Source organism: Mandrillus leucophaeus, unplaced genomic scaffold (assembly GCF_000951045.1).
Source record: "Mandrillus leucophaeus isolate KB7577 unplaced genomic scaffold, Mleu.le_1.0 Scaffold220, whole genome shotgun sequence".
NCBI classification, from domain to species: domain Eukaryota; kingdom Metazoa; phylum Chordata; class Mammalia; order Primates; family Cercopithecidae; genus Mandrillus; species Mandrillus leucophaeus.
In genome coordinates, this window is record NW_012102255.1 from 1,046,179 (window position 1) to 1,059,205 (window position 13,027).

The following is a 13,027-nucleotide window of genomic DNA, read 5'->3' on the forward strand; positions in this document are numbered from 1 at the left end:
AGTTTAGAGACAATGTCTGAACACTCTAAAGTTAACTGTCAAACAGCTGTAAGTTTAATCATAAAGGCAACCAAAAAATAAATAAAAGGAAGATGGTAGAATCAGTATTAAAAGTTAAATCCTTCTATTTTTCACAATGGGGAGATATTAGGTTACTGAAGGTTAAAGTTTACTATATTATATTAAAAATTGGCATAATGATAAGATTAAAAATAGGAAAAAAGTTCTAAAATAATTATCTCTGACAAAGAAGGTAGAACAGATAGGGAGTAGATTTTTTATTTTTCATTTTATACCTTTGTGTATTATTCAAATTCTTATGTTTATGCGACTATTCATCTCAAAATAAACACACATTATTAGAACCCCTTTCCCTGACTACTACAAGAAAAATGATGAGAAATTCTTATTCATTTTTTTTTCCATAATCCATGGACTAAATACTTTCTATTATGGTATTTCAAAGATATAATTAATTAAACAGACTCAAGAATCATCCTAAATCCTTGATAAACATGTGGAGATAGCAACAGCTTACACTGTGTTAGAACTGTCAAAATACATCCACATCCATCATCTCATTTAACCCTCAAAACAATCTTGTGAAAGCAGATTTTAGAGATTAGTAAAGTAAAACTCAAAAAGGTTCAAGTGATTTGCCATCCCCCTCCAAAAAAAGTAGGAAAATAATATAAATATGATTAAAAAGTAAACCAGAAAAGCCTTTATAAAGCACTAAAATCTGAAAATGCTTTCCCAATTTATAACAGGAGAATGACATTGAAAGAAATTACACTTGACAATACAAATAGTCAGGCACATCGGAAAATAGCTGGGCAGTTTGTTAAACATACACTTCTTATAAAGTTAAACATACACTTACCATATGACCCAGCAATATCATTCCTAGGTTATTACCCAAGACAAATGAAAACACATTACACAAAGACATGAACTCAAATGTCCAGACTCTATTAGTACTAACCAAAAGCTAGAAGCAGCCCAAATGTCCACAAGTGATTAACAGATAAACTGTGATATATCCAGACCATAACTACTACTCAACCATTAAAAAAACTAATGATGTATAAGACATGGATGAATATTAAAAGTATTATGCTATGTAAAAGAAATCAGCCACAAAATAACTATGTATTGCATGAGTCCATTTATATGAAATTCTAGAAAAGCAATTATAGTAACAGCAGATAAAGTGGTTGCCAGGGTTAAGGGATGAGGACTGGGCTGCAAAGGGAGAACAAAGAACTTCTTGGGGTAACGAAAATAACCACTATATCACGATCAGAGTGTTTGTTACACTACTGTATACATCTGGCAAAACTCATCAAATTATAACTTTACATTGCTTAATTTTATTACAGAAGTTACAACTCAATAAGTCTCATTTAAAAAATAATTCATAATCACATTTAACTATGACAACAGCTTTTCAGCATAGGTATTTACTACAGCCCATCAAAGAATATTAAAATCAATATTTAGGAGGGAACTTTTAACCATGCAGTAGATATACAGGAACTAAAAAGTTCTGAGAATGGAACAGTCCTCATCCTACTCAACTTGGCCATGTGGGTAAACAGTAGTTGCCTAGCAACTAATGTAAACTCTAAATTTCTAATAAATACATTGACCACATAAGCAGGTGATCTCACAGATGATAAACCAAGCTTTACATAGAAGGGTTCTTCCTTTAATAATAAAAAATAATAATGTGCTTAAGTTATTTAACTAAAGTAGGAGTAAACAAGGGATACTAAACCTAGATAATGAAAAATAAAAATATGAAATTAAACATAAACATACACACACACAAAATCCTTGTCCTCGTTTGGCCTTTTACGTCAGGACTTTACTTACCTAATTTATGGGATTAATCCATGAATTTGTGGGTGAACCCTTTCCCCTTTTCTACTTTAAGCCACTCCCGTACAGCCATTCAAACTGGCTTAATTCTCTTATTTACATGTGATTAAATGCATACAGGATAGTACTTTTACATATTTTAAATGATTCTAAAGGTATCTCTCCAGATTATAGAACCTGTAGACACCACAGGAAAATACAACACTTTCTGTAACATGCATACACACAACATACCAGAAAGTCAAACCTAACTAGATTATAAATGTGCAAAATCAAGAATTACAAAGAAATCCCTTAATAACAGGCAAATTCCTAACACACATATTAAATATATCATTTCTGCCTTACTAGACATAGCATGTCACAGTTTAACAGCATCAGAAAAAAGATCAACTTCTAAGACATCACTCACTGCTAGCACTCTTACCAACCGTATTATTTTTGGTTTGTGGAGCACTTACCCCTCTTCTGAACCCAACCTTCTTTCACAATGGTAACATCGCTCATGATGACTCCCCTCTGAGCCCCCAACTTGGAGAAATGGTACTTTGTGATATCAGCTTTAGGGTTTGGATTCTCTGCTGCTGCTGCCCTTCCCACTCTCTAGTGATGACTCAGCCTGGAAGGAAGTATTGAAGAAAGAATTTCTTTTTTTTCCATTCTCGCAACTCACAGAGCAATAACAAACAACTAATTCTTTGTAAATGTCTTCAACTGGCCTGACCTCACATAAAAGTCTAGCTCTTCAAACTGGGGAACTTATTTGTTAAATAGTTCTATAATGAATGCACTTCCCTAGTCTTGTGACCAATTTCAAATGATAGTGAAACTTTTAACCTAAGAGGCTGCAACAAAAGTCTTAAGAAAACCAGTCACGCCTACCCAAATAATACAGAAAATTTGTTTGGTGATGTGTATTTGAGCTAAAGAGGGAAGCGAATAAAAGTTAATAGCCCTAGTTGTGAATACTGTTTTGTTGTTTTTTGAAACGGAGTCTTACTCTGTCACCAGGCTGGAGTGCAGTGGCACGATATCTGCTCACTGTAACCTCCGCCTCCCAGGTTCAAGCGATTCTTCTGCCTCAACCTCCTAAGCAGCTGGGACTATAGATGTGTGCCACAACACCTGGCTAATTTTTGTATTTTTAGTAGAAATGGGGTTTCACCATATTGGCCGGGCTGGTCTCGAACTCCTGACCTCGTGATCCACCCACCTCAGCCTCCCAAAATGCTGGCATTACAGGCATGAGCCACCACACCCAGTCGTGAATACTTTAACTGATATAAAATGCCCAATCATCATTTATGTATTCTTACTCTGCCTGTTCCAAGAAATATTTTAGGGAGATTAAAAAATAATTGATTTCATACTATGTACTTATAAAGTGAAACAAAGGGAATATGAAACTAGAAAAAAATATTGAGTATTCAAGATGTGCCAAGAACTGTTACAGATGCTTACATCTATTATTCTTATGTGATCTTGATAACCTTATGATGATACTATTAATTCCATTTCACAGATAAGGAAACTGAGGCTCACAGAGATAAAGCAACTTGCTCCATTTCAACACACCTAGTAAATGTGGAGCCAAGATCTGAAACCAGGCTATCTGACTCCAAAGCCTGCATTCCAAAACTACACTGCCTTAAGATAAAAAGAAGTCAGAGTAAAGGCACACATATTGGGGAAAGATAAGCCACAAATTTGGCACTGAGTTCTTGGGAAGACAATGCAAATAATACAATAGGTTTTCCTATTTACAGTATCCAAAAAAAATTTTTTTTGAGATGGGGTTCCCCCCCATCATCCAGGCTAGAGTACAGTGGCACAATCATAGCTCACTGCAGTCTCCACTGGGGCTCAAGCAATCCTCCCACCTCAGCCTCCTGAGTAGCTGAACTACAGGTAGGCATCACCTTGCCTGGCTAATTTTTTAAAAAATTTTTTGTAGAGATAGGGTCCCCCTATATTGTCCACGCTGCACAAATTTTTTTAAAAAAGGAAAAAAAGTTCCTCAGAAGAAATACAACTTTTCCTGGGACAAAAATCAAATTTATCCCAGGGGTCTTCTTCGTAACACGTATGCAGGAAAGTCCTCAAAAACATCCTCCCATATACAGCAATGAGTTTTACAGGGTCATTGCTTATTGTCACTCTCAAACTAAAAAGGAAAATGCCAACATGACATTAGTAAATCCATTTGCACCAAAGGGGACCAAAAAATGTGGTTCAGGTACACCAGTGTTATGTGGTCAAGAATCATATGCATAAATTTAGGTAACTAGAAAAATGGATAGATGGACTACACAAACATACTCTCTCAACTTGGGTTGTGATAAATGATACACAGCAGTTAAGTTCAGTGTTAGACTCCCAACCTAGTGCTAAATTAGAGTACAGGTCTTTCTTCAATGCAAATTAAGTGTGGAGCCTAACCATTTAGCAGTCAGGAATCAAGACTAAACATTCTCTATATAGCCTGACTAAATAAACTGACAAAAGCTATGTAGCTGAAAGCAAGATCACCAGCCTCATGTATTATGAGGTCACAGGCAGAATCTATAGGTAAGGCTGAGACTCCTCAAAATCACCATGAGTCTGTTGCTGTGGAGAGTCAAAAAGGGATATTAGCTTGTAATCCCAGCACTTAAGGAGGCCAAGGCAGGAGGATTACTTACGTCCAGGAGTTCAAGGCAAACCTGGGCAACAAAGTGAGACTATGTCCATACAAAAAAGAAAAAAGAAAAAAAAGAAAAATTTAAAATGAGCTGGGCATCAAGGCATGCACCTGCAGTCCCCACTGCTGGGGAGGCTGAGGTGGGAGAAATCACTTGAGCCCAGAAGTTCAAGGCTGCAGTGAGCTATGACTGCACCAACACACTCCAGCCTGGGCAACAGAGCAAGACCCTCTTTTTAAAAAAAAAAAAAAAAAGGGATATTAGAATCTGGAAGTATTTTCCCAAAATACATTTGTTTGACAGAATACTAAATTAGAGAAATTCTAGAAAAATAATGAAAATAAAGATGAAAAAGAGAAATCCTCTGGGCTAGTAAGTAGGAAATTCCACAAATCATATTCTCTTGAAACGTCACTATTGGTATATTAAAGGTTCTAAAAGAAATATGTATAACTTTACCTCAGCAAAGCCTAAATTTATTACTGTCATAGGAAATGGCCACATAATAAGACTTATTTCACCACACATGTTAAAAAAAAAAAAAAAAAAAAGCCAAAAAACCTTCAATAAAGAATCTAAACATCATTTTAATTTGATGTAACATCCTAAAGAATCCAACATGGCCAACTGCCTACATAATATAGAGCTACATAACTGAAAAGGTTAACTACTTACACTGCATAAAGAATTATAAGTCAAATACTGGCAGACACTGGTGCATGATATCTCTAGAAGAGCTGCACTGTAGCCCTTCTCTTTGGTAATACTTGTAGCAAGGGGCTCAATATCTATTAAGGCCATTCTTGCTTTTTTACTATAAAACTATATAAAATGAGTAAAAGACAATTCAGATCTTACTATTCTTAGAGTGGAAATGAGAGAGAGATCAGGGTAATAATGAGTAATAACAAAAAATAATATATATCCAATAAACATATATAAAATACATACTTTCCTATCAAAATGGCTTGTATTACAGTATCTTTTTAAAGAACACTAAAAAAAAATTTACAAAATTGATTCTGTATTTCAAAGTGAACATTTTATTATCAGAATGTTAAAGCTGGAGCAACCCTCATTTTATAGCTGAAGAAACAGAGATCAAGACAGATGAAGTAACTTGACCAAAATGAAACAGTCACCAAATGGCCAACCAGGACCAGACAATCAAGCATATGCTCTTTCCACTCACATTACTTCTTCAGAATAAAACAATACACTGAAATATCCAGACCAACCCAAAAATCAATGAATTTTGTTTTCTAACGAAACTGTTTCTAAAAATTAGTGTTTTAGATAAATGTTTTTATCAGTGTTCATATGTGTAAGATTAAACTGTGAAAATGTATGTTAAATCAACAGGACAGAATTTATAATCTTCATCAGAGGCAGTGAACCCAAGCATACATTATAGAGATGGCTTTACCCATTTTCACTTAAAACTATTATCAAATATTACCCATAATTTTCAGCTTTAAAAATTGCCCCTTGGTCTTTACTGGCTAAAATGATACATCCTTTGAAAATAACTTAAAAGATGTCATAGGTACACTACTCTGGAATTAAGGTAAGTTAGAAATAAACAGTTCTATTGACTAGTAAGCAGCAAACCATGTTCTTTAATTTTCCCATTGCAGCAACACTCCTGCACAACAGCATACACTGTCCCATTCAGTCTTCCATATTAACTAAAAACACTAATCCACAAGACGAGCTGGAACTCTGTCATCTGCTTCCTAGGGTAGACAGAAGTTCACCTCCTTCTATATTCCTAACTGTTCTACAAGTGTGTTCCATCCAACAAACTATAACATAATTGGGTTTATTTTTCTTTTAAGCTTATTGCATTAAACATTTCATTGCTAATTTAATTTTTCCCATTCTTATAAAGTTTCACACAAAATTCTTGACAGATTCCACTTAGATTTTACTCCTAAAACAGTTACACGAAAGGTATCTTCATTCAGAACTGACTGCTTGAGAATTTGATAACAGTAATAGCATTTGAATATCATTTTATAATTTACAAAACATTTTGCACATTTTACTTCATTTAATCACATTATAATTTAGTAAAGCAATCTGACACTGCCTAGCACTTACACATGCTGGCAAATATGGAATAAATGAATGAGTGGATGAATGATGAAGATGCGGTCTTAGATAACTAACAAAGAACAGGCTATGCAAACAAATATAAATTAGTAGAGAGAACGGTCTTAAGCCATCTTAAAAATGAAACTGAATTTAAACATTAAAGAAGCACTTATATATAAATTATAATTAAAATGATAATAAATACTGTGCCCTATTCCTTAAGGTATGTTTCCTATAGACCTCCATTAATTACAAGGACTAGAACACAATAAACGTATCCTTTTTTTCTTGATAGCTTTTCACCATTTTTGCTGAGATTAAGTTTCAACTTCAAGCAAAACCACCATCAATATTATAAATACATATCGATATATTATCAATATATCGATATATATTATAGCATTAAGCTAACCAAAATGATCAATTATGGGAAGAAAAATGGGAAAGAATGGCATATTTTCTTAATGATACTTTTAAGAATTTGTAAAAGACACGTTTGCTTGTAGTAACCAGCCATTCAATTTTAAGCAAAAAGTAAATTTCTTCAAACATCTTTTGAAAATATTAACTCAAAAAAATATGTAACATACATATACTTATTCAGTCAATAAATTATGTATTGATTGTCTACTCCATGACAAGGACTATTACAGGTTGGTAAGAAAAACTAACTGGTTTCTTTAAGAATCTTGTCCAAACTTGTAACTTATCAAAGAGCTTTCACATATATCAATTCATTTGACTCTAAAAAACAAATCTGTGCTGTAGCTATTACAGTCACAATTTTGAACCTGTGACCAACCAGTAACATTACTTCCCCTAGTTACGATAAGTTAGCAACAAATAAAAAAAGGGACTACCTGCAAGTCTTCCATCAATTTGCTATGTTTTCTACCAAGTAACACAATATGAACTCTCAAAAACATGTAATACTTGCAAATAGTTCTGAACATTTTTTCTGTATCAGATTTTTCAAAAGTCCAAAAAGTAAAACATTTTTAAATAAATTAAAAATTAAATATAACTAAGGCATCACAAATGAAGTAACAGAAGACTAAAAGTAGGTTTACATAAAGTTAAAAGGCTCCCAACTCTTTTTTTTACGAATAAGGACATTCATAGGTTAATAATTTCCTATAAGTGAATTTCTAAGTTAAACGCCAGAATACAATTCAATAATACAACTTTCTCTAAACTCTTTGTAATTAATACTATGTAGAATATATTTGCTTCCTACAATTTTTTAATATTATTTATGTATGATAGCCAAACTGATTTAGTAAAGGACATCTGAAGTTCAATACAAATACAACAGAATGTTGCTAGTTTGAAAAACAAATGATGGTCAAGGGTAACCACAATATAATTCTATGGCATTTTCTGATTTCAAGAAGTAAGTGAAACTAATATATACCATAATAAATACATAGGACTATATCAAACTTTTAGAAGGATCTGAGGGACAAGAAACATTCTGAAATGTAAAGGAAATTCAAGGTAATTTGCTCTGTACTTCAAATAATTCCAGGGCAGTCTGTCCCTATTTTCAGAGTTGTTATCCTGTTAAAAAAATATATATCATATACAGAAAGTGAGCCACATAAACAATATACTTTGGATATCTTTTCTCTCTAAAGAGCACTTTGTGGGATTCTCTTAAAGCTCTTTCTATAGATAACTTCCCTGAGGTTCAGAATATGGCAAAATACCTGAATAGGCAAAATTTCCAACTTTCAAACAACATATCAGTTCTTCCAAACTGCCAATTCTGAAAAATCGATTTTATTAACTTTAAAACATTTCTACAAAAACATGAAGCATTTTCCTGGCCGTTTCCCTACTCCTGTTTAGGGCACCTGAATGCCATTTCAATCAACACGATTATTAAAAATAAAAAAGCACCTTGTACTGCGTGATATACTTAATATTTTAATTTGAAACTAATAGAAAAATGCTTATTAGATTCCTGTTTCACCTAAATCACTGAACAAGCTATTGATAAATTATTCCCTCCATTTCTCATGTAAAGTGTAGGCTGCCTCTATGTGAAGGCATCTATAATACCATGTACAGGTTGGGGACTGCTACTAAAAGAACTTCAGGTGGCCAGGCATGGTGGCACATGCCTGTAATCCTAGCATTTTGGGAGGCTGAGACAGGCAGATCACTTGAGCCCAGGAGTTCACAACCAGCCTGGGCAACATGGCAAAACCCTATCTCTACCAAAAATACAAAAATTAGTTGGGAAGTGGTGGCAGGCACCTGCAGTCCCAGCTACTCAGGAGGCTGAGGTGGGAGGATCACCTGAACCCAGGAAATCTAGGCTGTGCTGAGTGGTGACCGTGCCTGGGTGACACAGCACAGTGAGAACCTGTCTCCAAAAAAAAAAAAAAAAGAATTTGGTTGCAGTTGGTCATATTTTTCTAATATACATGTAAAACAATTTTAAAATTTGTCTTGGGAGACTAATTATAAATTTTAAAAAATCCATACATATATATAAAATGCAATTGATATATGGTCCATTAAATACCAAGAATCAGCTTGACAGAATTTACCCCCAGATTAAACTGAGCTAACCAATAGGTATGGAAACCTATAACAAGGTTCATCACAATGGTGCATTAGGAAGAGCACCGGAAAGACCAAGAAACTTGAGTCCCTGCCCCACCCAGAGTGATGCTGTATAAGGTCACTTTAATTATCTGTGCCTCAGTTTCCTGAGCCATAAAAATAAAAGTGTAGCATTAGATGAACTCGGAATAGCTTTATAGCTCTTCCAGAGCTAATATTTATGATTCTGCAAGTTAAAATCTGCGGAGTATCTACTTCATATATAGATGGCATCATAAGTGAAAGACGCGATTACACATACATAGTTCATGTCCTCAAAAGTTTTATAATTGGAAGATAAAACATTCAAACAGCATTTCAATTAAGACAAAATTTGGGCTAAGCTCCGTTATTGGAAAAATACTATCCTCCTTCCCCTCCTATCTCTAGTCCCCCAAATATAGTCAGAGGCTTTCTTATCTAATATAGATTCCAATATACATGTAAAATCCTCCTAAAATCTGTCTTGGCAATCTCCCTAATTATAAATTTTTAAAATCCATCCATATATATAGGAATTATCTAATATAGGGAAGAAGAATTCTCATTTGAAATTCTAGTGTTTTCTTCTAGTAAATCTTTTTACTTTCCCCTCATAATATTTAGAAATGAGAAATATCTATAGTTGGTGATAGGGTACTGAAAAGAAACAGAACTAAAAAAACACATCAACAAGTCAAGAAGCATATATTAGTTTTATCTACCCATTAGTATTCAAGGATTACTTGGCAAAGAAAATGAGTTTACATCTAATTTGATGAAAGACTATGATGCTATAATAAAGTATGTAAACATTTGAGGTATCTAATTTGGCATTTTAAACAAATGAAAGGGGATGTTAATGGGCCAGTCAATACACTTTTATTAACTTGATGCTATGGAAATTATTGTACCAAATTATGCAAATTTAGAATTGTCACTGTTAAGTCTAATAATAGGTACAAACAAGAAAAACACTAAAAGTGTTGTAAAATTAGGGAAGTTGAAATAACAGGTATTTTTAGAATGCCACAATAAGTTCTTCTTATGTGAAAATCACTTTCAAAAGTGTAGCAGGGGTTGTTTGAAAGATTAAATGAATACAGGTAAAGCACGTATCACAGTGCCTGGCACATGGCAACTGCTCACCAGGCATTGGTTAGCAATAACTCTAAACTGAATCTAATCCTATCACATGTAAAAGATCAGGGCAAAGTATTTGTTGTCAGAAGATTCAGGACTATCTTTCCAAAAGAAGGTATGCTGTGTGACCAGGATTTAAAATACTGATGCAGACGCTGAAACGTGGAGTAACACAAATCCTCTAACAAAAATTGTGTGTATTATTAATGCATATTAATTTAAAAATAAAAATGCAAGTCAGATTACAAGACTGATTTGCTCAAAAAAAAATGAAAATGGTTTTGCAGTTCTTGCATTTTGTTGCTCAAATCTAAGATAGTCTTAAATTTTTCTTTTTAACACTTTAAAACTTAATCACACTATAAAAACAAGCTCCTATCAAATCATGCTAAACATCCAATTAACAGTGGTTAACAGTGATTGTCTTATCTTCCCAAGGACAAATTCTTGAACTAAAAGATGTAATAACAAAAGAAAGCATGGCTATCTTTTCACGAAAATACACAAAGTTTAAGTAAAGGCTAAACTTCCACAAAACCAATTTGTAAAACAGGTTCCTCATTTTAAAGGAACCCAGACAGCTGGAAATTTCCACTGAATTTTTATAAGAAAATTCCTCATATGTTTACATCAAAAACTACAGTTTAAAAAGTAAGTCCTTACTTTCCACAAGACTCTACCCTAAGTTCATTTGTTCCCTAGTAAGTTTAATCAACACGTTTATTTAGATTTGCAATGATTCTGAAAACAAATTCCTTCTGACAGCGATTTTCTGAATGAAATGTAAATATTAAGTTTTTAATTAAACCAGCACAGTTCACACTCCAGTATTTGTTAAATATAATCTTATTTAAAATATTTTACATCTATAAAATTTTTTAAAAGTCCAAAGCAGAACCTTAAAAGTACTCTGATATATACAACTTAGAGTCAATGTCAAGATTATCAATCCGAAAATTAATTTTAAATTGGATAACAATTCACTCAAGTAATAATTATGGAAAGAAAACCAAATGAATACAAATAATAATTTCGTAATTTCTGCAGGATTACTTTGGACTATTTTTAAAATGCTAAGAAAACATGCTGCAAATCCACAATACAAACACACATCTGGAAACTAAAACCCTACATTCATCTAAATTTCAACATTGCCTCATTCATGTAATATTTGTTCTCCCTCACTTTAAAATTGGAACCTAAAGCCAATCAAAGATATTGGGGTCAACCCCAGTAAGGAAAACAAAAAGATCTTCAAGTGCTATCTCCCTGTAAACTTTCAAGTAAAATCTCCTTGGTAAACTTTCCAAGTCAAGATAATGTACTGGCAAAAGGAAAACAATTACAGTCCGGATATATATCTTGCATGTGACTGTGCATTAAATCATAAACCTTGGAAAACTAGTAATTTAGTAGTAAGTTGCTATTTTAATTATAAAATATTTTCATATTTTAGACAACCACCTCCTGGAATGTTTGTATTCGTTTATACATATTTTGCAAGTGATACTCGAGTTCTGAAGACTAGTCTTCATTTCCTACACCATCTTTATTAGACTCTTCCACCTTCGGTTTCCTAAGTAAATATATAAGCTAAACCAATGAGTTTCACTCATTTGTCAGTTTCAACCACTGACAAAACCCAGTGGTTGCCTAGTGATTTATAGTACTAAAAGATATATACGACCATGCTTTACCAAATATGGAACACATGTCTAAACTGTTGACTTGAGACAACTGTCGATGTATTAACTACAAAAAGCCATTATATCTTCAGCTTCAAATAAAATCAAAGTGTGAACATTTTATTAGAGCTAGAAATCACCCAATACAGATGCATAGGTTTTACTGTTGACTTTCTAATTGGAAACTTCATCAATTGCAAACTACCAGGCTTTCAACCAAAATGCCACACTGGTGAACTGAGTTGGTTTTATTTTCATAACAACATTATTTTGATGGAAGAAATGTCAGCATCCCAGCTTTGACTTATGGGTAAGCATTTCCTCTGCTTTCAGAACACAAAAAGTAAATACCGGTATTGGCAAAACCTGGCTCCAACGAGATTCTTTATCTCTAGGCTAACTGTAGATTCCGGGAAATCCCAAACAAGGGGCGACCCCGCCTCGGCATCAGGGTCAACACAGCAACCAGCTAGACTTCAACTTTGGGCTCTGAAGGGCCCCACCGGCATCATGGCTGATGCGGACCGATGCGCCGGAGGAGGTGGACAAGGAAGAGGCTGGTTTGTTTACTTGCAGCCAGAGCTGCCGCCGCCGCCAGCAGCGACAGCATCACTGGATCAGCCAAACCCAGCATCTTCCGCACATTTCTATTCTTAGCACACAACTCCCAAGCGGATCAAAACCCCACTACTATTAAAAACACAGAGAAGCACGTTACCCACCTCCCACACACACACACCCCCCACCCCACCGGTGCCGTCTTTTCCTGCGCGCCAGTGGCGGGGAAGGGTGGGGAAAGGAAGGAGACCCCAGGGACGCCTGTGCATCCTCGCTTTCACCCCACCCCACGCGCAGACAGCCTCAGCGCCAGGGCGCGCGGCAGACGGCTCCCTCCCCCCAACCCAAACACACTGACACCGGCGCTCCACGCGTTATATAACCTCG

General features: G+C 34.6%; 1 protein-coding gene across 2 annotated transcripts in view; it reads right to left on the minus strand.

Annotated features, from left to right (window-relative positions):
- AKT3 (v-akt murine thymoma viral oncogene homolog 3) overlaps positions 1-13,027 on the minus strand; it is a 363,232-nt gene that overhangs the window by 348,780 nt on the left and 1,425 nt on the right. The window contains exons 1-2 of one of the 2 annotated variants that reach the window (XM_011981159.1): positions 2,767-2,807; positions 2,346-2,503 (exon numbers count right to left, since the gene is read on the minus strand). In XM_011981159.1, the coding sequence (XP_011836549.1) occupies positions 2,346-2,391 (46 nt within the window). In that variant the 5' untranslated portion in view covers positions 2,392-2,503; positions 2,767-2,807. Of the gene's footprint in view, positions 1-2,345; positions 2,504-2,766; positions 2,808-13,027 lie in introns of those variants that run through there. The other variant, XM_011981158.1, reaches the window with a different exon arrangement.